At 35.1% G+C, this 23,935-nt stretch overlaps 1 protein-coding gene across 2 annotated transcripts in view; it reads right to left on the bottom strand.

The window, feature by feature from the left end:
- Positions 1-786: 786 nt before the first annotated feature.
- TBC1D22A (TBC1 domain family member 22A) overlaps positions 787-23,935 on the bottom strand; it is a 164,516-nt gene continuing 141,367 nt past the window's right edge. Inside the window, exon 13 of one of the 2 annotated variants that reach the window (XM_027892147.1) lies at positions 787-1,212. In XM_027892147.1, coding sequence (XP_027747948.1) covers positions 1,084-1,212 — 129 coding nt within the window. In that variant the 3' untranslated portion in view covers positions 787-1,083. Of the gene's footprint in view, positions 1,213-17,801; positions 17,991-23,935 lie in introns of those variants that run through there. The other variant, XM_027892148.1, reaches the window with a different exon arrangement.

The following is a 23,935-nucleotide window of genomic DNA, read 5'->3' as shown; positions in this document are numbered from 1 at the left end:
GTATTCCATGGTTATATGAAGAAACATTAATTTTAGTCTTTAAACTCATAGAGGATTTTTGTTCTGCTAATGATCTGAGTATATAGTTACTGTTATTGGTATTGGGAACTAGCTTCTCACTTCCTCTGAATAATAAAGGAAAAAAGGTATTAAATTATTTAACAAATAAGCTTTGGAAAGATATATTAATTTTCCTTTTCTAACATGCTAGAAATGGAGAATAAGGCAACAACTGAGATAAAAATATATCCTGCTTTGTAAACCAAGCTTCTTAATACATTTCTTAAAAGTGAACTTTCATGCTGAAAAACTGAAAGGCATTGAAAGAAAAAACATTAATTACTTTGACAAGACCATGCCTTCTATTTAATTCAATATTTTAAAACACTCGAAAACATATTGAGAGGGATTTATTTTATTGTCATATATGAGTCTTCAGCTTTAAGTAACTCCTTTGTATGGCTTCTACAGCATCCTTCAAGACTGAATAATGTTTAGAAATATTCCACCAATTTCCATTGCATGCTTCTATATTCTTATATTATTGAAGTATTCTAACCTAATTCCATGGAAAAACAACAGATGATGTGCTAATACCACTGTCTTCTGAGTTACAGCAGACCTCAAAACACAGGCCTTCTGTCTCTTTATGGACTTTATGACCACAAACTACTTTTCTACTCAAACTAAATAATTTTTACTGACCAAAACCAGCTGATAAAATCATGGCAGATGACACTGAAATAATGACAAAATCATCTTAGGTACAAAGAAAAATTGCTCAACATAAATTAGATAGTCTGACTACTTAGAGAAGGGGAAAAAAGCAGAAAATTATGTGATAAGACTTCTGAACTTATTTTTCATCCTGAGCAAAAAAATTCACTTTTAAGTTCATTCAGCGCTTGATATCCTGCTTTGTCCTTTTCTTTGGTATTCTGTTCTCATTCTGCAAATTCTAACAGAATTTTAATGGTCATCTTACTTCAAATGAAAAAGCAATGAGCTGAAAGCACAACCAGAACAACAGATGCCTTAATATTGCAGAACATGATGGATCTAATGATTTCTCTCTCTGTATAGTCATTTCTTGTAATGATTGGGGGCATCTGCAAATGCAAACTTCAGTCTGTAGGCCTCTGCTAGGAGTACACTGATGTCTTCATTTCCCCATCGTCCCGTGGGCAAATTTTGTAAAAATATCAATAACTCCTAGATGAAGAGAGAAAAAAACAAAAAGAAATAAATATATTTTTTCAAACAGCAAGTAGTGTCATACAAATGCATTACTTATACAATGATTATTTATAAGCAATAACTCATGTAGTACCTCTGTATCCTAAACAAACCTGAGATCCCATTAGTGTGATTTTCCTGTAACTTTTACAGAGATACTTGCTATTTAACCCTTCAGTTCAAAAACCTGCTATTAACTGTAGCTGAACTATGGTCATTTGCTAGATAATTTTTTTTCTCAAAAAAAAAAAAAAAATCCATCTATGTTGTCACCTATCCAAATTATCGTTGTTATGCTCCAGGTCATAGTTATATAACTGGATACATTTTCAAAATTATAGATGTTTGCTAAGACTGGGACTTCCTCACAGTGATGCAAAGATAAGCTCCTTCTCTATTTATACATGAAAAATTATGAAATAAATTATTGTTTCAGTCAGTTGCAGTCAACTCCCACTTCACTTCTTAGCCCTGGTTTCCCACTATTTGCTGGTTTCTTGTCCCAGAATATTTTCCTATGGGTCAGTTTTCTCTTGTATTAGGTTTAGGCAAAATTCACTTCCAAGCAGCCTATATAGAGGTAACAAGGAGGAAACTGGGACAGCGCCTGTATGTTCAGTTCTGATGAACATACCCCAGAATCCACCATGATCCACAGCAACACAGAGCTTCAAATACTCATGATATGCTGAAACCTGCCAGCTCTGAGAGGCCTCTTTGGAATATCAACCACTCCAAATTCTCTCCTGAGTTCATGCAAGTGGCAATTTTTATAAGGCTCAGAATTTGATTAAACTCAGGAAGTTAGTTTGTTCTTTTTAAAGCAATGGTGACCCAAAAGGACACAAACCCTCAAATGTGATGCAAAAGCCATCCTAGGTCAAATTTGAAGTTCATGCTTTAAATTTCCCAAAGAACAGATCACCTGGAGAACCCTTGTCTCATGCCCTTAATTGTTTTGATAATCTGTGGCAAAGCAGCAAAAGGGAAGTTCTGGATGAGTCAAAACAAAATGAATGTGGATTTTTATGATGGGAGAAGGCAATCTTAGCAGTAAGTGCAGTTGTTAAGCACGCTTGTGTCTTCTGTGTACTCTATTTTTGCAGAAAACACACAGACAATTTGTGCAAATTTGTATACACACATACATATTTGTGAGGATGTGCATTTGTATATTTATGCATGAATATGTTGGTAAGGTTTATTCTAAAGATCAGTAATAAGTAAGCAGGAATGCAATTAAAACCACAGCCATTATTTTGCTATAAATCAGAATCCTGCAGTATCATGTTTAAGTACCCAGGGAAATTATTCTTCATAAGAGTCTTATTTTCCTTGTTCCCCCTTCTCCCTCCTCTGCACCTGCTTTCATAGAAGACAACTGCAGGAGCCCTTAGCAAGGATTCAGTGATTTTAGGAAACAGCTAGGAGCAGATATTAACATCAAGGGATTTTTTTTCTGTTTGTGAGAAAATTATTTTGAGTTCACCTATTTCACGGTCTTGCTATACTGGTTCTCATAATATGAAAAGAGAAAGGACAGAATTTGAGCAGTACCCTACATTTAATTATGAATAATAAGTAATAATATAACAGTTAGCATGAGAATGTCTCTATTACACTTGAGGGAACACATTTTTAATAAAGTATTGTATAACTGTCAAAATCCCACTCTTTTTTTCTTTTATTTCTATGTACTTATTTGACAATGATGCTGATAACTGTAATTAATAAATTAGCAGTGCAAAGCAGGAAAGTTATGTGGAGGGATGATAAATGCCTACATCCATGAAAGTTCTTTTCTTCTTTTACAAAAGTAACTTTCAAGCAGCTCTACAACACAGCAGTTAATTCAGTGAGCCTTGTGGAACTGCCTCTTATACTGTTTCCAGTCCCAAGATTTCTCTGGGTCAGCCTTCTGGTGCAAACTAGTACAAATGATTCATACTACTGGAGCAGTGCTTTGGTTTTCCTTTGGGCTACTAGTCAAATAAATTTGGTCCAAACCAATCCTCCAGCCCCTGGAGAACTCCAAGCCTTCCACCAGACCTCAGCCCTTGTAGTTGGTTGAACATCATCTCACTGGTGACACACCTGCCCACACAGAAGGTACCACTAAGCTACTCAACAGCTACGGCAGGAAAGCTGAACTGCTTGAGAATAAGATTAGAATGCAAGAATCTATGTTGCTTACACATTTGGTCTACTACACTGATTGTTTCTCTGGCAAGTGTACATGTTTTTCAAACCAGTAAATGTCACTAGACATTTCTGCAACACAAATAATTCTTGTAGATGAATGAACCCTGTTTATAACTTCAGTTTTGACCATAAGGCAATCACACTGGATATGCATATACAAAAATTATTACAAAAATGCAGTTTAGTTTCTTAAAACCATCTACGTAGCATTTGGTTTTTCAATCATCTGACTAAAATGACTAAAAACCAAATAAAATAACAGTCACTCATATTAATTTTTTTACATTTACTTCTCCAAAGCAGTGAAGGTACATTATCCTACTGAACAAGTTCACAACTATAAAGGTTTATTTGGAAAGGACTCATGGAAAAAACACATAAAACACATGATTTTTCTACTAGGAGACACAACACAACAGCAGGAGAAATCAGGTGCTTCAGGATTACGGCTAGAAAACCAGAAACATTTAACCTTATGCTCTTCACTGAACATGCAAAGACTATAGTTCCAATATCCACACTATATGAAATTTAACATGCAGCTCAAATCTGAAATAGGACTAGTTTAATACTTCTACCAATAATTTCAAATTTAATAATAATTTTCATCAGAATTGAATATATAAATAAATGACAGAGTAATCCATTGACTGCCCAAGTGCATTTCTGTTTGACTGGGCATTTTTCCACTGTGACCAAGGCAAAAGACCAAACTATAAGACCAATATTGACTAGGAAATACGTGTTATAAATCCACATGAAGTAACTGGCCAAAAACATACTACTTGTGTGATTGTCTAAAGATAAGGCTTATTTTCCTGTGATCAGTTACAGAGCTTTAAAACTTGCTCAGACAGAAATAAAACTTATATCTTGTTAAAAATAAAGTAAAACTTGGCAAAAACCATACTGAAGAAAATTTCAATTTTTTTTTAAATAAGAAAATTTCATATCCTTATATGAAATATTCATATTCATAAGAAAATTTCATTTTCTTATTTTGACATTTATTGCTGTTTGAGTATGGTACATTTTTTTGGAAAAAAGAAAACTACAACAAACAAACAAGCACAAACCAGCAAACCAACAGACTTTGGATTTGAAGAAATGTACACACATAAACTACTTAATATTTACAGGACCACATGACAACTTTGTCTAAAACTGCTCAATTCAGGATTTTACAGTTAAAAAGAGCACAGATTACTACAAATGACTGAAGCTTTTTGATTTATTTTTAATTATAATTCTTAATATTTCACCAAGAGATAAAGCAGGAACTACTGCAAACTGCTTAAATTAAATTTCTTATCCACATCAGAATTAAAATATGAGACACTCTGAAATATGATGAATCATAATATGAATTAGTATTTATCATTAAAAACTCATTGGTGACAAACTGCCTGGTCTATTTCAGAACAAAAAAAAGCAATATTTGCAAAATATTCCTGAAAGAATTCAATTTTCTCCTAATTTAAATGATATTGTGATGCCACCTGGCTGAGGAATCAGGGCAGCCAGTAGATCATCATCAAAGCTGAGATTTCCAAAATCCCAGTCCAATGTTTGTTTATATTTTGGCTCTATCAACAAAAAATATGCTCAAAATTATATCCTTTGTATCTGGCGGATGGAGTGCCCTGGTTTCTTGGACTCTCACTGAGCGGAATAGCCATATTAATCTCTTGAACTAGGGCACAGCTGCACGGTCCAGCCTGCCAGCACAACTTCAGCTCAGTCTATATGTGGTGCTTGCCCTCTCATGCCACACCCTGGAAAGGCATTTCCAACCTCCCTCCCTCCTTGACAGTCAAGCAGTGGAAGATTTTCTCCTGACTGGGGAAGTCAGAGGTATCTGAGGTTTATGTACAAGCATCAGGTAACTCCTCATCTATGGAATAACTTTGTTAAATTAAAACAACCAACTAACAAACCAACCAACACAACCACCCCACTCCTACTTTTATTCCCAGTTTACTTTTACCTCTGTTAAAACTTAAAGAAAAATGAGAGTGTTTTCAAAGTGGTAAAACCCCGAACATTGTAGAGAATGGGAGAACAGTCTGATTACCTTCTTGCCTCAGTCTTGACTGACCACATCTGTTCTGAAACACCACAAGTCTCCATGTTCAGGAGCAACATGGCTTGGGTGAAGAGGCACTACCCACAGCAGAGGAGGATCAAGGTACCACTCATACTTGCTCCTGCCCCCCATCAAGTACAAGAAAAATGAAGACATTTTAAGCACAGTGTCACTAACACGGTTAGGGGGCTGCAGCTGTTGTTATAGCAGGAGTGTGAGAAAACTGTGGGATTTTTTAGTGGGGAGAAGACTAAGAAAGGATCTAAGAGCAGTTCTCCACTACATACAGTGAGAGTTAGAAAGAAGAAAGAGGAGCCAAGAGACAGGAGCAACAAGTTGAAGCTAACTTGTCATAAGGAAAAAATTCTTTGCAGTGAGGGTGCTTGAGCAGCTTGCCACAGAAACCTAAAATCTGTCCACTAAGATTTTCACAACTCATCTGGGCAAGCCCCTGAACAGACTGCTTGAGCTCTGATGCCTGCCTGGCTTGCAACAGCAGATTGCACTTTGGACCTCCCTTCCACGCTGAAATTTTCCAGTGTCTTATTTTTTCACGGACGTGGACCTAATTAGAAAAGAAGTCCAAAAGCACAACAAAAAACCACTAAACATTTACTCATTTGGACCATTTCAAGAAACAATAATGGCATGTTTCCTAACAAGAAGAAGTATGTATTTTATATTTGGAATTCAAGAATACAGCACGCTGGTGTAGCAGAGTTGTTGGGTCAGACTATGAATAAATTCAAAATCTATATAACAAGCTGACTTTTCAATATGGCAGGAGATCTGAATGTAAACTATATACTATGCTTTGTAAGAGATTTCTGGTTTATGCTGATGTATTTAAACTGCAATTCTTAAATAATTCTTCAGCACATTTGAAATTCAACATTTTTGTTCCCAAAACAAAACTCCCTTCTTTTATAAAATTTCACTCATTGTATTTCTGCTACTTTAACTGCAATTGAATTTACATGATACTTTAAATATGTGTGTTTGTAGAAGACATTAAAATATGCTAAAACACTTCATATATAGCAATGCTCAACAATGTAGACAATAAAGTATTTTTAAACACTTAAAAGCAGTTGTATAGAATCTAATTTTAAAGTAAATGTACTTTCAAAATGTAATTTTCTTTGATAATTAACATGTATTCCAGAACTATCCTATTCACCATGTAGTCAAGACAACACAGTGGTAAACATGCTGGAAGTGCTCTGGTGTAAAAGCACCTTCAGTCATATGAGAAATAAAAGTATGAGGTCTATGATTTACACACCACAACAGGAAGATCTAGGAGCAGTACTGCCTGTTAAGCAATGGTTCTTATCAGAGACAGAATTATTCTTGAGGGAAAAAAAATGTTATCCCACGAGATCCAATACACATATCTAAAACACGACCAGACTACCACACTACTACATAGCTCGGAAAGGTGATCTCCAAAGCCCTTATCAATCAGTATATGCCTCAGTTTCCTCTAAAATCAAAAAGGTCAAGGTCTGGTCCTTGTAATACAATGCTAAAAAACTTCACAAAATACATTTTAATGATTATTACAAAGATATCAGGTTCTTTCTCCTCACTGAGATTGCAACCCAATGAAATCTCAGCATATAAAAACAATCTTTAGAAACCCCAAACCCAAAAGCAAAGAAAGAAAATTTTATCAAGTTATAAAATCTGGTTCATTAGCAAATCTCCTTAAAGTATAAAGTCCGCTATAATCCCTTTCATCAATAAAGGTTTTAGCATAAGATTGGGCAATAATACTGGTTATCTGGCAATGGCTATCTGTAATTGTTCTATTTATTGTCATCCCTATTCTGTGGATCTTGAAGGAAGAAACATGAAAACCAATTATAGAACAAATAACATGCTGATAGTTAATAAAGCATTCAAATGTTATTCTAATGAGTAGAGCATGAAGGTATTTTCTGTGATAATCAAAGCAATATATTTACTTTGAAAATTCAATTCAGACCTTTTGTCTGTGTGAATTACTGTCAAAGTTCAATTGCAGGTTGGTTTTTTTTTTAATAGAAGATACTTAACAGATCATAAAAACCAGTAATAGTGTTTTTATTTCTAGATAATATAAAATGGCAATAACTAAAGTTAAAATCAAACTTGAACATACAGAGAACAGTAATAGAGTTAGTTTTTAATGTCAAAACTGAGAATCGGTCTATTAATTTAACAAATAAAGGCAGTCCTAAAACGCAATATTTTTCTATGAGAATTGTTAATCCTTCCTGCTCCTAACTGCAATGTAATTATGGTCTGAGTACTTCTGGTCTACCACAGCCCTACTGATAGGCAGAACCTGCAATCTTACTATATTCTATGAACATAAACTTTTCAATATTATATTTTAGAGCTACATATAAGTAAACAAAAGGTATATTAAATTTATATATAATCTTTCATTATTTCATAAGGAATTGCTAACAACTCCATTTTTAACAAGAGTTGTATCTGCACATTATGCACACATATAAAACACTGCAAAATTTATGCTGGAAGTTTGATTAAATGGCTCCTTTATGAGAGTTATTTGTACTTTCAAAAGTTGTGCTTGAAATTCTAGAATTTAGCACCTACTTTTCAAAGAACTAATGAGGTGAAATTCCACTAAAACTTATTTAGAGTAATTATTGAGACAAGCTAAGGAGGAAACCAATTATTGCCAGAAAAAAGGCCCATTTATCTTTTTAGATAATATAAAAGAGAAGCAAACCAAATGCATGCATACAAAAAAGTTCTAGATGTTTTTATGATTTTATTGGAAATTGCACAATATTGTGCTAAATATGAACAGTGCTGGACTATGATTCAAAATTTATTTTGCAGATGTAACTATACAGGCAAAAGTAATCCTTAATATGGCAATTATTTAATTCCTTTCCTATTTCCTTTACAACATTCTTTTTCACCTGATTCTATTTGGGATTGTCAAGTCCAAAAGGAAAGGGTTAGATGGATGGCTAGGGCAAAGAGGACATCCCCTCCGTGGTCTCAGTCCCTTCCCTGTGCTATGAAGCCGACAGACAGATGTGCCAGAGCTACAGCGTGGCTCAGACCCTGTAAGAGCTGCAGTGACCAGGCTGGTAATGTGCTGTGCTCTGTTAACCTCTCGTCCTCTTCCCAGATATTCAGGATGAAGGATACCTGCTGCTTTGGGACTCAGCCAAGCTCAGTTCAAATCCTCCCCCTTCAACCTGCTATCAAAGCAGTAACCACCACTCTGGCTGTGACACGAAGGCACAGGTCCAGCACACACTGAAGAGCCCAGCTGACCTTGTTCAGCTGCCTTAGAAATGCTTTTCCCTTCTCTCTGCCCCTCGCTGTTGATGTCAGAGTGCACCAAATGAATAGGGCTCTAGCTCTGAGACAAGCTCTCTTTTCTTTCTGAGTACTGTTTCTCCTCTTTCAATGTGCTCAGCAATATTCCCTGTGCTGCTGCCACTTCTTACTTCTCCAGCTGCCCTAACCTGCTACATGGAGTTGCAAATAATAAGCTGTACTTCTGGAGTACAATGCATCTTATTAATTACCTATGTCTTGGAGTCAGAGAAAACATTTCTTTCCTGTTGGGCACAGCTGGAATTGAGAATACTAAGGTTTCAAAATCTAATATTAAAGAGAGCAGGAATAGGTCAGCTACTGCAGCAGAAATTTTTGCTGCAGATACAGGTTAAGAGGCATTAGTGGTCCTGGATCTTGTTTCCTGAGCATGGAAAGCTATGTGCCCCCTCATTCAGTGTAGGCAGAAATGGCTGACAGAACACAGAACAGTCCCTTTTGGATACTGGATGCAACTCGCAATTTCAAAGACTATGGATGAACCTAAACTTTGATAAGCACAAGATGGGGAAACCCTGGTTTATCTCTGCCAAGTGGGAGGACTGCTGAAAACTGCACTGGACACAGTCTGAAGGATTTAGCAGATAGATGTTCTTGACCAGTCTCAAATCAGTGTCACTCAAGAACTCCCATTTTGAATGGGAAAGTTCACATCCTGTTCATGATAGTTTAGATGAAAAAAAACCCAAAAAAGCCAAAAATCCCAACCTAAATGTTTGCTGAAATAGTGTAACATTGGACTTCCTAAATTCAGTGCTAAATTTGATTTTTTTCTTGTACCTTCCTTTATTGTGCATTACTTAAATTATACCTCTGGAATTTCTTGAAAGGGTTATTAATTATTTCAATCAGCCTTATACGTTTTGATTTTGACCTTTCCCTCATACACCATGAAATCTCAACCAGTAGCATACAGAACTTGGAACAGTAGGAATCTAACTACAGAGAAAAATGTTATTCAGAATTCAAGCTAGACTCATTGCATCTTAAAATGAATACTTAAAAATATCTAAATAAAGGTTAATTTCTTCTGTTACCAGCTAACATTCAGCAGGTCAAGGGCACATGATTCTCAACAAGTATATGTATTTTTATCCTTTGATTAAAAAATATATATATTCTTCAATTCAAATATACATGTTCATTTCAACTGATCAATCTCTCATTAATCTTATTAAAACAAAAAGAAGTATGCTCATCTTATAATTATTTTCATATTCCTAACAAGAACTTCATAGAAACACACCTTAACATCCTGAAAATAAAAGCTTATGGAAAGTTGATGATCCTATCATTTCCCTTTCATGTTTTTCCTTTCATGACTATTGAAGAAGATTCCTGGACTCAGCATACTAAACTAGCAATTAAAGTTGTGTTTCATCCACTATGGATCTCTTACACAAGTCATTAGCAACCTTAATTGCTAATCATAAAATATGTGGTTCTAAAGGACTACGTCAGAGAAGCTGTGCTCACTTAGCTGAAGAGAAGATTTACATCTTCATTTACAAGAGTATGAAAATATATAAATTACTATGGTTAAAAAGTACATTGTAAGACCATATCTTAGCTGGTATTATAGGTAGTCTTAGGTCCTTGCTCTCAAATGTAAACAAACCCAAAAACACAAGTAATCTCCATGCCTAAAATAGGAAACAAATTTGCATGCTACATCTTTTTCTTAACTAAACTTACTATCCACACATTATTATCTCAAGTTTGTACAAGGTTAAGGAGTTAAAACCAAAGAAAGCATTGCCACAGAACCTAAAAGATTCTGTTCAACTCCATAAAAAAACATTTTATTTTTTTAATACCGTTGTATGCTGAACTGCCTCAAAATGCTTCAAAATTACATGCATGTGGAATAGAAGTTAAGGTACTGATACAGAATATTCAATACTCAAGAAAGAGGAATAGTCATCTTAACATCTTCCAAAAGTACTCAGGTCAGGGTAGTTCCAAGCATAAGAACAGGCTGGGAGGATAATGGATTGAAAGCAACCCAGGGAGAAATACTTAGGGGTGTTGTAGACAAAAAACTTAACATGGGCTTGCACAAAAAGTGGCAATGTGTGCTCGTAGCGCAGGAAGCCAAACGCATCATGGACTGCACCAAAAGAAAGGTGGCCAGTAGGTTAAAGGAAGGTGATTCTGCTGCTCTACTCTGTTCTGAGACCCCAACAGGGGTACTGCCTCCAGGTGTGGAGTTACCATCACAGGAGGGATACAGACCTGCTGTAAGAGCCACTAAGTTGATCACAGGGCTGGAGCACCTCTCCTATGATGACACACTGAGAGAGTTGGGGTTGTTCAGTCTGGAGAAGAGAAGGCTCTGAAGAAAACTTAGACCACCTTCCAGTACATAAAGGGGGCTACGAGACAGCTGGAGAGGGACTTTTTACAAGGGCATGTAGTAATAGAACACGGGGGAATGACTTAAAGCTGAAAGAGGGAAGGTTTAGATTAGATTCAGAAGAAATTCTTTACTGTGAGGGTGGTGAGGTACTGAAACAGGTTGCAAAGACAAGCTGTGGATGCCCCATCCCTGGAAGTGTTCAAGGCCAAGATGGATGGGGCTCTGAGCAACCTGCTCTAGTGGAAAGTTCCCTGCCCATGGCAGAGGGCATAGAGCTAGATGATCTTTAAGGTCCCTTCCATTCAAAACCATTTGATGATTCTAAGATACTTGAACACTTATCTAAATTTGTACTTAAATCAGACAAACAAAAACAGTCTTAGGTCCTTTCTCACATTCAAACTAGAAAAAACCAGAGCTTCCATGTTACACAACTCAGAAGAAAACTGAATATCCCAGGAAGCATTCTGGAAGGTTTCACAGGACTCCAATTGCTACAGCTCAGAGCAGACTGGTCCTGAACCACTGTGATTATAATTTTTTGCCATATTGTTTTATGATATATTGCTCTATTGATGGTATTTGGAGACATGTACTTCTTATGAACCAAAATATAACTCATAACAAGAATAAAAAAGTCTGCGTATATTATTTGCCACTAGTTCCACATAAAACACAAAAAATAATGAAAACAGATGCAAATATTCAGAGCATCAAATAGTCATGAAGATCAGTTGTCATTCTATTAAAAGAAAATCCAAACAAAACCCATCCAAATGTAGAATGTACCGTACCGATTGACTGCAGCTATGATGGCAGAATGTAATTTCTGAAATGACTTGTCAATGAGTAAGTTACTGCATTCTATCAACTTTTTTCTGTCAATAAATATTTGTACAGCAGATTCCAAGTGAAAATTTACAATTCTGCCTCTCCATAAAGTCCATATGTTACCCACTCTTCTTGGTTTGGTTTTCCTGACCATAATTTGGCAATGCATTTTAAATGGAGCAGTTTCTACAGCTACAAATTCACACATATTTCACTTCCTTATCTACAATGACTTAGATTTTAACACTGTGGTATGAATAGCTAAAATCTCAGCAAAAAAAAATTAGAAAGAAAATCATAAAATACCAATTGAATATAATGAACCACAAGGACAAGCGCATATAAAAATTTTATGTATTTTGGACTTAAACTAATTAGTATGTTTTGTCAATAAGGTATTTCACACTGTAAAACTTTGTGTAAAATCTCATCTTGTTTTAGAGAAACATATATTAAGGATGGCTGATGCAAAATTGCCTGTATATATAAGCTAAATAGTACTGTCTCAGATATAAAACTTTTACAACCAATAAACAGGCCACAATGCAGTGGCTACTTAAACTAGTGTATTTTTGAAAGTAAAACAAGTAGTTCTAAACACAATTCAAATGGAATACCATCAGTATCCCAGGGATATAGGGCTGAAAGAGGCCAATTTCATTACATTGCTCAGTCACCACCACATGAAGCCATATATCAGTACTGTGTTCTGAATAATAAACAACCAATCCCCACTTGTCATGTCAAAGCCTACAAAGCTTTTGTGCACCTCTAACAGTCTTAAGGACAACAATACAAAGGACTAACATCTTGCCAGTGGAAGAGAAGGGCCAAAATACCTTCATGAAGATATCACAGCTAAAGGAAAGGATAGCATAAAGAACCTGCCCAAGTTTTGGGTCTCTACATTGGCAGGGAATCTGACAACTGAAAATTTCCAAGTTAACCTGAGAAGCCTCACAAAAATCAATAAGAAGTAATCCAAAAATCCTTTAATCTCTGAGGAGAACAACACCGTTCACATTAAGAAATCTTTTAAGCTTCCTTGGTGAGCATAGTACGCAAGTACAAGAGCACAAGGCAGGGGATCACCCAAGCTGCACAAGTTTTCACAACATACAAAACCAACAACATCCTGACAGATTTCTATCCACTCCTTGATTCCTTAACAGAAAAATATATGATATAGAATGCTTCATTCAGAGAGAAATTCCAAAAATGCATTCATAGATAATCAGACTGAAGCATCAATTCAAATTAACACAGTATAATTCTATTCCACATTATTAGCTAAAGAATGAAAATATTCTAAAACAGAATAAATACCATGCAAGAAACATGATTATCAACTATGCTCAAGACATCTTTTAATTTGCTTAGGGACAACAGAAAACCCAAACCAGGATTAATCTTAGTGTATCACACAATAACATAAATATATTGAACTTTGCCAGAAAATATATACTGCTCTTTTATCTCCTGACATTTTACATAGAAAGTGCTTCCCTTTATCTAGTGGTTTATAAATCAAAGTGAAATAATTTATATACTTTCGATCTTTCACCAAAATTATGTTATGACTTAAATCTTTACCCCCATTAAAAAGCATTGCAAATGCATTCAGGAAGATAATCATATTCCTTCTCAAGCTTTGCTTCACAAGGTTAAATAAGCAACATTCTTTTAATACTCTCTGCTAGGACCAGCTTTTCATAAAGAAATTACATAAAATTCAAACACATAATTCTCATGCAAGTCCCAGAGAGATGCAATTTTTCAAAAGCATACATACAAAGAATATATTACTGGGACCACGGGAAAATAATAACTCTAAGGTACACTCAAATATCCTAAGGCCCTGGACTTCTAAGACACTTAAAATACTATCACATTTTCTTTATATAGTAGTTAATTGCCTTACCTATGAATCACTATACTGACAAAACCAGAAATCTACAGCTTAACTTTGGCCAGTCAGAATTTGAGATCGAATTTCTGTATAACATGATAAATACCTCCATGTTCATAGAAAATATGAGTTTGCAAACCAACAGCTGAATGCAGGGTTTATTCTTTGCTTAGCTATGAAAGAACAGCCTCCAGACACAAACATGAGAGAACTAAATGTCTGACAATGGAGTAGGTTAATCTTTTCTGACTGCTCATTTTAAAGACTTCCAAAATTAAAGTCCTAAAAGCACTTAGGCCATGAGTACCTTTTCTTGGCAATCCTGGTCCACACACGTAAGAAAATAACAAGTTTACACCTTAAAAACTTCAAAAGAATCTGCATGTTGAAAACAGTGAGTGACCTCTGTCATGGTATCAATACCCAAGACAGCAGTTTGGCAGCACAGCAGCTCCCGATCAGTCATCAAAGATCAAGCAAGTCAAAGTCCTTAATTTTCCCACTATATAAGGACAAATATTACTCAAACCAGTGAAAAATCAATATAGAGGGAGAAATCCTGTTTTCATAACAAGAGCTTTATCATGTGACAACTAGTATTATGTAAACTAAATATGAATAATACTTTGCAGTATTTCTCCCTGGTGTTGGGTTCTTACATCCACTGGGTTTTGTAAAAATTCAAACTGCATTAAGAAAAGGTTTGTGGCCTTCAGAGATTCAGAGAAAAGCCTCAAAAAATATGTCTGAAGGGGTTATCCAAAGAATCAAAATCACATATAAACCAAACGGGTTTTAAGGACAACACTATACTCAAATTCATTTTCTTCAGAGAATTGGACTTTTGACAAAATTATTTCTTTTAAAAAGACATACCTCGTAAATAAAATGCCATTGTTTTTAAACAAATAAACATGACCAAAAGGTGTTTAATGGTATGGCCAAAACTGTACTAACAATTCTAATGGATAAACACTTCAGTGATGCATTATGTGGTATAACATAAATGTTTGATGGTCTGGTTACCGATGGTGATGACATCCCTCATCTGTTCCTTGGAAGGTAAATGAGAGGAAGAATTCCTATATTTATCACCATGATCTCCTAGAAAGGAAAATTTAGCACAGCTTGGAAGATGTGGCCTTTTCTCATGGAAGAGAATGAAGACACCAGCTCCATGAAATGTAACTTTCAGAGGTGTATTACTATTGGCAATTTCAGTTCGCTTTAATAAGCTTGCTTGTGAGCTGGCAATTATGAAGCAGCTCTGTGCTATGCTCTGTCATCTTTTCTCAAGGATGGCAATATTTAGGAAAGGATGCAGTAGAGAACAACAGCTACTAAGGATTTCAGATGCCCCTGTTTAACCTGCTGACCTATGCGGATCAGCACCTGAAACTAAGCAAGATGTATAAGAATTGAGAGGAAAAAAAAATTAACACAAAGCTTTAGTGAATCAGCTCCTGAGGAGTGGATGCAACCATTGTAATTTGCTTAGCTAACAGCAAGAAAATGCTACTGTGAAGAAAATGAATTAGGATGGGATAAATGAGAGCTCTTACTATATTTGCAAAGGGATATCTAATGCAAAAAACCACTACAGAGAGCAAATGAGCTGTCATGTGCAAAGACTTCACTCTTTATGGCAACTGAAAGAGCTAACTAGGAGGCTACAACAGTAATAGTAAATCTACTGTAATGGCATTTCTGGAAAAAATTGAAATCTGATTTGTTTACAAGCAGATGACAAAACAATAGGCATTTCAGCTCTTGTTATTCTTACTGTCTTTTGGTTGCAATGAGACAATTTTGTTGTAAGATAGCAAAATCTACATGCACCAGCATTTAGTAAACCATAGGAGAGAACAGAAAATTGAAAGAAAGAAAATTAATCCTCTTCCATCTGCTTGTCTCAAAGAAGGGCATATGTCACTTCATCCTATTATTCATTCAGTTCATACTCCAAAAGCTTCTGGTTTCTCTTTGTTCTCTTATCAGTAGTTTTGATTGAGTTTGGTTGTCAAGTGTACAGGCTCCTGTGATTTCAGTCTTCTCCAGGGTTACACACTGATAAGGCCAATAATTGACATTGTTATGCAGCAGTTTCTGCTGAAGAAATAAACATGGAAAGAAAACAGTTTTCTTTGTAGACTGATGTCTTCAGTGACAGCTCTGAATTACTAACTAAATGAAAGCCCTGCCAATGCATTTAGTTTAGCAGGTCACTTAAATTGCTCAGGACGAACAAGAATTCTTTCTTTGTTCAAGAAAATACTTTTATATTGAAACAGAGAAAATGCAGAGATCCCTTTGTGGTATTTACTGAAAATAAATAAAACATTTGTTGATGAGGGAAAAATACCTTACAGGAATCAGAAAGTGCTTTTTCTAGAAACTTACAGGACAATAAAATCAGATTTTCATTGCGCGGAAGATTTGATTTATAACTTGGGTAGTAACAGCAGCTCTGTGAAGTACAAGCCATAAAGAAAGGTTTACAGGAAATCTCTCCAGATTATACACACTCAGCATCACATCCTTCCCTTCCTTTAGCAGGAGTCAGACCAAACACAACTCTTGACAGTATGTGAAGATTAGGGGGGACCCCCGTTCTACAGTGTGTCCCTCTCAGCCCGCAAAATGCACTGCTGGATCTGTAGGGAGTTTAGTCCCAGCACCCTCAGAGCTGTGGAGCTTTGAACAGAAAATATACATCTATTTCTTTTCACTTCATGTAGGCTTCCACAACATGGAAGGACACAACTTACAGGTAGAACAAAATGAACCTGCTTCTAGAGTTCAATTATGTTATTCTACATGGTAACAAAAATTCAAAATAATACAGAGGAAAAGCAGTGAGTACTTAACAACTATTGACCCTTTTTTAAACAAAACAGTGCTTTTCCTCTGCTACTAGGCTTTTACAGAGAATCACAATTTTAGACATCTTTTACCACAGTAATGTTGTTCTAACACTGTGTGCTTCTCAGTTGGTAAGGATAACTAAAAATTGGTAGATACCAGAATGTTTAGAAAGTATTTGTGTGAAGGTAAAAACGTTATGCATGTTTTAGAATTATGATTGCCATTTCAAAATTATACTCTAAGGCCAAATCATTCTCTAATTGTTTCAACAACCATGAGAACTTCAAATGTTTTTTGTACCTATGTATGATAGCAACCATGTATGTCAGTGGCAGTATTATTTGTCAGATACACAACACAAATTTGGGGCTGGTTCCTAGAGTCATAGATGATACTGCCAGGAAAGATCATTACTTATCCTGGTCTGACCTCTTGTGTGGATAGTAGGAACTAAATCTAAACTTTTCTCTTTTTTTTAAATTCCAGGACAAACATCAATTTGAAATCTTAAAGAGCTGCAGAAATTCATTACTTACTTTGTTAGTGTCTTGGGATTTTTCTCATATCAAATTTCTCTCTATTAATCAATTCACCTATTGGTTTTCTTTTTGACAAATTCAATATTTCTAATACTTCAGTCATCCTCTCTGAGCCCTCTCTATGTCTTTGACTTAAGATATCAAAACTGGATGCAATACTGCCAAAGACAGAAAACCACCAAAAGGCAAAATAAACTCTTAGGTTCATTAATTCAAGGATCTAATCACTCCCAGGTGTGACAGCATCACTCTGGGAGCTCATACCAAGAGAGTTGTCAGCATTGCCCACCCAATGGATCTCCCTCAGAGCCACATGTCCCGGTCTCACACTCCAGAGGTATAACCTATTCTAATTTTCCTTTATTTGCAAAATTTTTTCATTTGACTACACCAAAATACAGCTTGCCTAAAGAGGTCAACTGAACAAATGATTCAAGATTTGTTTATGGAACTGCTTTGTTCTCCTCACTGTCAGAATGGTAAATCTGTGTCATCCACAGATTTTTAACATCCACTATTTTGTTAGTGGAAATGCTGAATAGCATCATGCCAGTTACGGACTCCCACAGATGGTCACCAGACAAACCTCTTCTTGAACAGGACTAACAAAAACATACCCTTTTGGTCTCCCTGATACGATGCCGTGTTATATTTTTGTTGATACTGTTAAAAGCTATTTAAATGTACAGGAAAAAAAAAACCACAGTATGAAATTATTATTTTGCACACTTGCATCTATCAATGTCGGTTCATTTTTCAAAAATAAAGAAAGAAATGAAGCTATTAGGAATGACCCTGGGGATAAAAAAAAAAAAAAGTTTCATATGATCTTAACTGATAGTAAGAAAATTGGATAAATAAAAAGATCAATAATTATTAGAGAGATACTAAGTAAAGCTGATAGAATTTAATGCTTATAATTAAAACTGTATCTTTACTATCTTTGTGAACATATAATTTTCTTCCCACAGTGTCTTCTGACATAAATAAACAAAAATTGTCACAGATACGGGAAGCACTTACTTGTACAAGACAGCCATTGAAATCCACAGAGAAAAATTAACATAGAATTATTTTTGCAGATAATATCAATAACTCGTTACTGTTGTTAGCTGGACACACTGTGGTCACTGTAAAAACACAATCTCTTAACAGTATTATCATCTGATATGTTGGAGCTTCTGTATTTACAGTCTTCCAGAAAACAAGGAAAAGCTTTGAATACACAAAGAGAACAAGCAAGAGTTCTGATACAGCTGTAGATATATTTAAAAAAATTAACTAAGTATTCAAAATCTGCATGGAGGCAAAAATAAATATCCAAGATTATCTAAATAGCCCAAAATATCCAAAATAAGTTTAATTGAATTTATTTCTAAAGAAACTATATAAATAAAGGCAATAAAAAGACAAATTTTTTCATTACAGTTTCACATGCATGACCTACAGTGTCTCACGTACTGGTGAGTGATCATGCTGCCACGAGGGAAATGATAACACACTTGGCAAGACTGAGATAGGACTGAAGGCTGAAACAGCATCCTTGCAGCCCCAGTGAAGCACAAAGTCAGGCTACTTACGATGACTGGAACCACTTCAACCCTAATGCTACCTCATTTACTTTCTAACATTCTGTTGAGATAGCAAAGTTGCAGTAAGGAATTGGAAAGCCACAACAGTCCACTGCTGATTCATGCTGTTAAATCATGCGGTTACTACATTATATTTATGCTGCTATCACACAACTTCATGATGGGAGACTTCATTATGGTCAGAGCCAAAGCAGATGGCGAACTACATGTTAAGAGGAAACAACACTTGCTTGCTTGCATTAAAATATATAAAGTCTACATATATCAGGTATATTGAGACTGTAATGAGAGTTTTTAGTTTTCTTTCATCTAAAGAGTCTGTATTTAGCCGTGTGTGTTCTTTATATCTTCAGGAATACTGTGGTTTGGATTGTTGTAGTGCTTCTTACAGTGTATCTTTAGTAAATCTATTTATCACTTATAATTAAACAATGTGGAAAAAAAAATCTGGGAACCTGAACATCAGGAAAACCCTCTGCCTTACTTACAAGATTTTATCTGAAAACCCAAATTTGGAAAGCACTAAACAAATACGGTCTATTGTTCACCTGAAGTATCCTCCAATCAAAAACTTCATCTTTTAATTTTGAACTTTGATCAAATCTTCAAATAAATTCAGATATTTCACTGGAGTATAATTTTGGATACTGAGTTTCTTTTGCTGAATACCTCGACTTTAGTCGCTCTGAAATAAACAGGGATATTCTCTCAATGTTGTGATGTCCACCAAATTACTTAACATCTTTTTAGACAATTTCATTTTTCCATAAGTAAAATCCATATTCATTCTGTGTCTAATTCTCATTAAGTCTGCAGAAACGGGCATTATAAAATAAATGTTAAAACACCTTCCAACTCCGTGTTTCTGGCATTAGTCATTTTCTCTTGGCCAACTTTCTCAATTCTGTTGGTATTCAACACATAACTTTTAGCTGAATTACTTTCAGTATAATTTGTTGACACACTGACAGTCTGGCATTGCTTTTCTACAGCAAATGTCCTCTATTACGTAGATATTTTTATCCTAAGGCTCAAATGGTTACAGCAGATGACTTTACTGAAGTCAAAATATGATAATTCTGCAATTAAGACAAACTCAATGTTTCCTCTGAGAAAGAAGTAATTATGATGAAACCATTCAAGATACAGTATAACTTTAATGTAGCAAAAAATGAAATCTGGACTGACAAGAACAACCAATGGAACTTACAAGAATCAAAACCCCCTTCAGTGGCAAGAGGTGTACTTCTGTGTCAGGTGAAAATTCAAACATCCTGGAAAGTTACACATTATGTGCTATTTTAGTGCATGAGTTATAGTTGGAATGTCTATAGATGAACCTGTTAAAAAGTACCACTTTTTTTTTTTTTTCCCAGATAGCATAGACAGCCTTTTCTGATTTGAATGTTTTTGGCTGGGCTTTTTGGAGCTTCTTTCTTTGTTTGGTTGGTTTTTTTCCATGCAGGGAGATTCAACACCTTTGAAGTTTTGCCAGATCAAAAATTTCTGGTGGTGATTTTATTTTCTCTTGGTAGAAAGCCTTATCTGGTTTTGCTACTCACTTAAGATCAGCTACGAACAGCATGTCAAGAATGAAATAGCACTTTTTAAGAGCATGGATGACACCAGAATATGGATGTAAAACCTCAGCTCAGCTTTTTCATCTAATTTGCTACCAGGATTTTATTACGCAGTATTAACAATGACATTGTGTAAGTCTTAACTATAAAATAGAAAGTCTAAAACCTTAGAATCTTGGTAAAATGCTCTGCAAATTATACTTGAATTGCTCTGCATATCTGCAAAACATTTCTTGTTTTGAAGCCTATTTACTGAACTTATATTCTATTGATTCTCAATGTGCCCAAGTGAATATGCTTTGAAAAGAAGTATGATTATATTTATGTAACAGCAATGTGCCTCTGTATCCCTGAGGTCTTACTCAAAATAATCAAAAGCCTATGCCATTTTCTTCCTCTGGGATCAATTTAACTCTTAAACAGCAGCATTTATAAAAAAGGTGAGTTGAATTTGTCAAATGATGCAACTGAAGCCAAAATCAAATGATTATTCTGATTCACCTAAAGTCATCCAAAAACTTTAAGGGTTATCAAGAAACTATTTATGGACAAGCAAACAAAAATCAAACTGTATTCTTGCATCTTTCCCAAAGACTTATTAGACAAGCAGTATTCACCATACCAATTGCATTCTATGTATATACTTTAGGTCTCATTCTTTCTTCTAGAATAGTGAAATAGAATTCTGTTTCAATTATGACAATGTGATTTTTAGATGCAGTCACAACTACTTAAATGTAATTAAAAACTGTGTCAAAACCATAAAGATTTAGCAAAAGTTATTTATATAAACTTACTGATAAAAGACCAGGTTTGTTGGAGACTCAAGAGTCTTCTGTTCCTAACCAGCTATTTTTTCCTCTTCATATCTAATTATCTTTTAAATACTTGGAGGGAAAAAACCTTTAATTTTACCCTACAGAGTTATGAATTCTGCAATAATACTAAATTTTCATAGATGTGGATTCATTGTGCTGTTTGCAGACTAGTAGACTTAATGGTGTTTGTCTTTCTGAACACTAAGGATCTGCAAGAGGCATTTTGCCATACATTTTCTGTAGTTGAATATAACAAAACTGTGGATCCTCTGTATCATGGAAGAAACTGTACTAAGGTTTTTGTGGTTTTTTCTTTTTTAAACCCCAACCTATCATCACTCTGTGTAATATCTTGATAATGTTGAGAAATATTCAAAACATATGAGTGCTGCTAGTCAGAACAGTACATCTACAGTTCTATTAAAAAAATCCAAATGAAAAACAAGAAAATATGCAATCCACATTATAAAGAGCATTGTAAAATTATTTTCTGACCTTGCAATGTCTAAGTACTGTTCAAGTATTTGCACTAGAAAATCACTACAAAAATCCAAACCACAGTATTCCTGAAGATATAAAGAACCCACAAGGCTAAATACAGATTCTTCGGATGAAAGAAAAATAAAAGCTCTCATTATAGTCTCAGTATAACTTCTGTCCTCACATGATTAACAGCTAAATATTTTATTTGCTAAAACATGCTTGTATGTTTGTATAATCATTGAAATAGAGTTCTGTGTGGCTATATCTGAAACTTGTAATGGTTCTTTATCACTAGAATTAATTTCAGATGATATATATAGACTTTATATATATGCAGGCAAGCGTGTGAAGCTTCAAGTACTGCTCTTCAGCTCAGGAACAAATTGTTATCCATCATTAAATATCTTATGTGTGAATGCTTTAGGATCCCATCAGGATATCTGGACCCAAAAATTAGAGTTTCCGTTCAAAAAGAAACCTTTTTTAAAACAGCAGTGATTACACTGCATTCAGTCCAGGCCAGTCTCATTAATCCAAAATCTGCATTTGCTATTAATTTTTGTTGCCTATTTATTGGGTGGCACTTCATTCTTCAAGGGTAAGTTTCAACAAAAACAATCACAAAAGGGACATACAGCCATATTAAATATTTTCTTGCAATTAAAACAACAACATTAATGAAAATGAAAAAAAGCACTTAATCTAGCACAAATTTCACCAGGCAATCTCCATTAAAATATTGAGAATTAATTCCTGGGGCAAATAGGAATAGCTGACCAATTACACTATAAGGTTAATGGGTTCAATCTAATCCCATTTCAAAATATGCCATTTCCAGGGAGCATAATGAAATAAAGATTTTTGTAAACTGCAGAACTTTGTAGATACGTAACAGCAGGTAGTCAGCTTTACAAGACTGAGTTAGAATCCTAGCGTTTTTATGGTACCCAGAGTTCAAGACAGAAGTTATTACTATGTCATTGTTACTGGAACGATCTCTGAAGCTCTACTTTCAGGTAACTCTCCATGTCCTCTCTATTTTGTAATCTTTTCCATTTCCTTCTTCAAGAAACTCTGATTCTGAAGAAACTGGTCCCTTAGTCAGGAACCAAGTGATCCATTGGCAATACGCTCTTCTTAGGTTGCTCTGCTAATTACTCACTATGCAAAATGGGTAGTAATTGAAAGGTTTAAAACCAATCAATTATTGGCAAGAATATACAGAACACATAGTATGATTTTACAGAATAACTGTAAGTAAAATAAGAGTGCATTTCAGGTTACACTCAGTTACAGTAAAAGGATAAAATTCATTACTAACCAAGAGTTAAAGTTATCTTCCTATTACAACCACAAGGATATGTTTCCTCCAAAAAAACCCCACAAACAAACTGTATTCAAATCCGCAACACTAAATTCCTTTAACTCAAATAATAAGAACAGAGTTGCACATAAAGGCAAGGGCTTGGCATTCTCTCAAGAGTCAAATAACTCTATCCCAAAGAAGAAAAGCTTGCTAAAGGAGCAGATATTTTTTTCTATGAAAACATTCAGAATGTGAAGGGATCTTCCAAGCAATATAAATTGTGTAAACACTACAGTCCACAGTTTTCCTCCACACAACAGCAAGTTTTACAAGTGGAAGTATGTTCAATATCTCTTTCCCTCTACTGAGCAGTCTCCACTGGATTTGCTTCTGGATGCTTCTGAGCTTCCATCCCTCCTCCTTACCGGTAGCATCTCTGGTAACAATCACTACAGGAAACAATACTCAGGCTTTCGGGAGACATTCAAATCTTCAAGGAAGTCTTTACATAATATTTAATATTCAGACCATTAAATGTAAGATTTCTGTCAATGCCGTGTTCCTTTGTAATTAGTGGAATGAAATAAATATTTGCAGAGGATAGGGTGAGATCAGAAGTGACTGATTCACACTTATGTCTTTCCACTGACTGCAAATGTAATTTAAAGTGACTTTATTTCTAATTTAGACCTGACTCAAAGGATTCACTTTCTTTCATTAAACCTTAAGCCTAGGTATATAATGTAACACATTTTCA

Source organism: Empidonax traillii, unplaced genomic scaffold (genome assembly GCF_003031625.1).
Source record: "Empidonax traillii isolate 1590-97213 ecotype Southwest subspecies unplaced genomic scaffold, ASM303162v1 scaffold339:size995844, whole genome shotgun sequence".
NCBI lineage: Eukaryota > Metazoa > Chordata > Aves > Passeriformes > Tyrannidae > Empidonax > Empidonax traillii.
The sequence above is the reverse complement of the archived record's forward strand: the minus strand, read 5'-3'. Positions and strand labels throughout refer to the sequence as shown.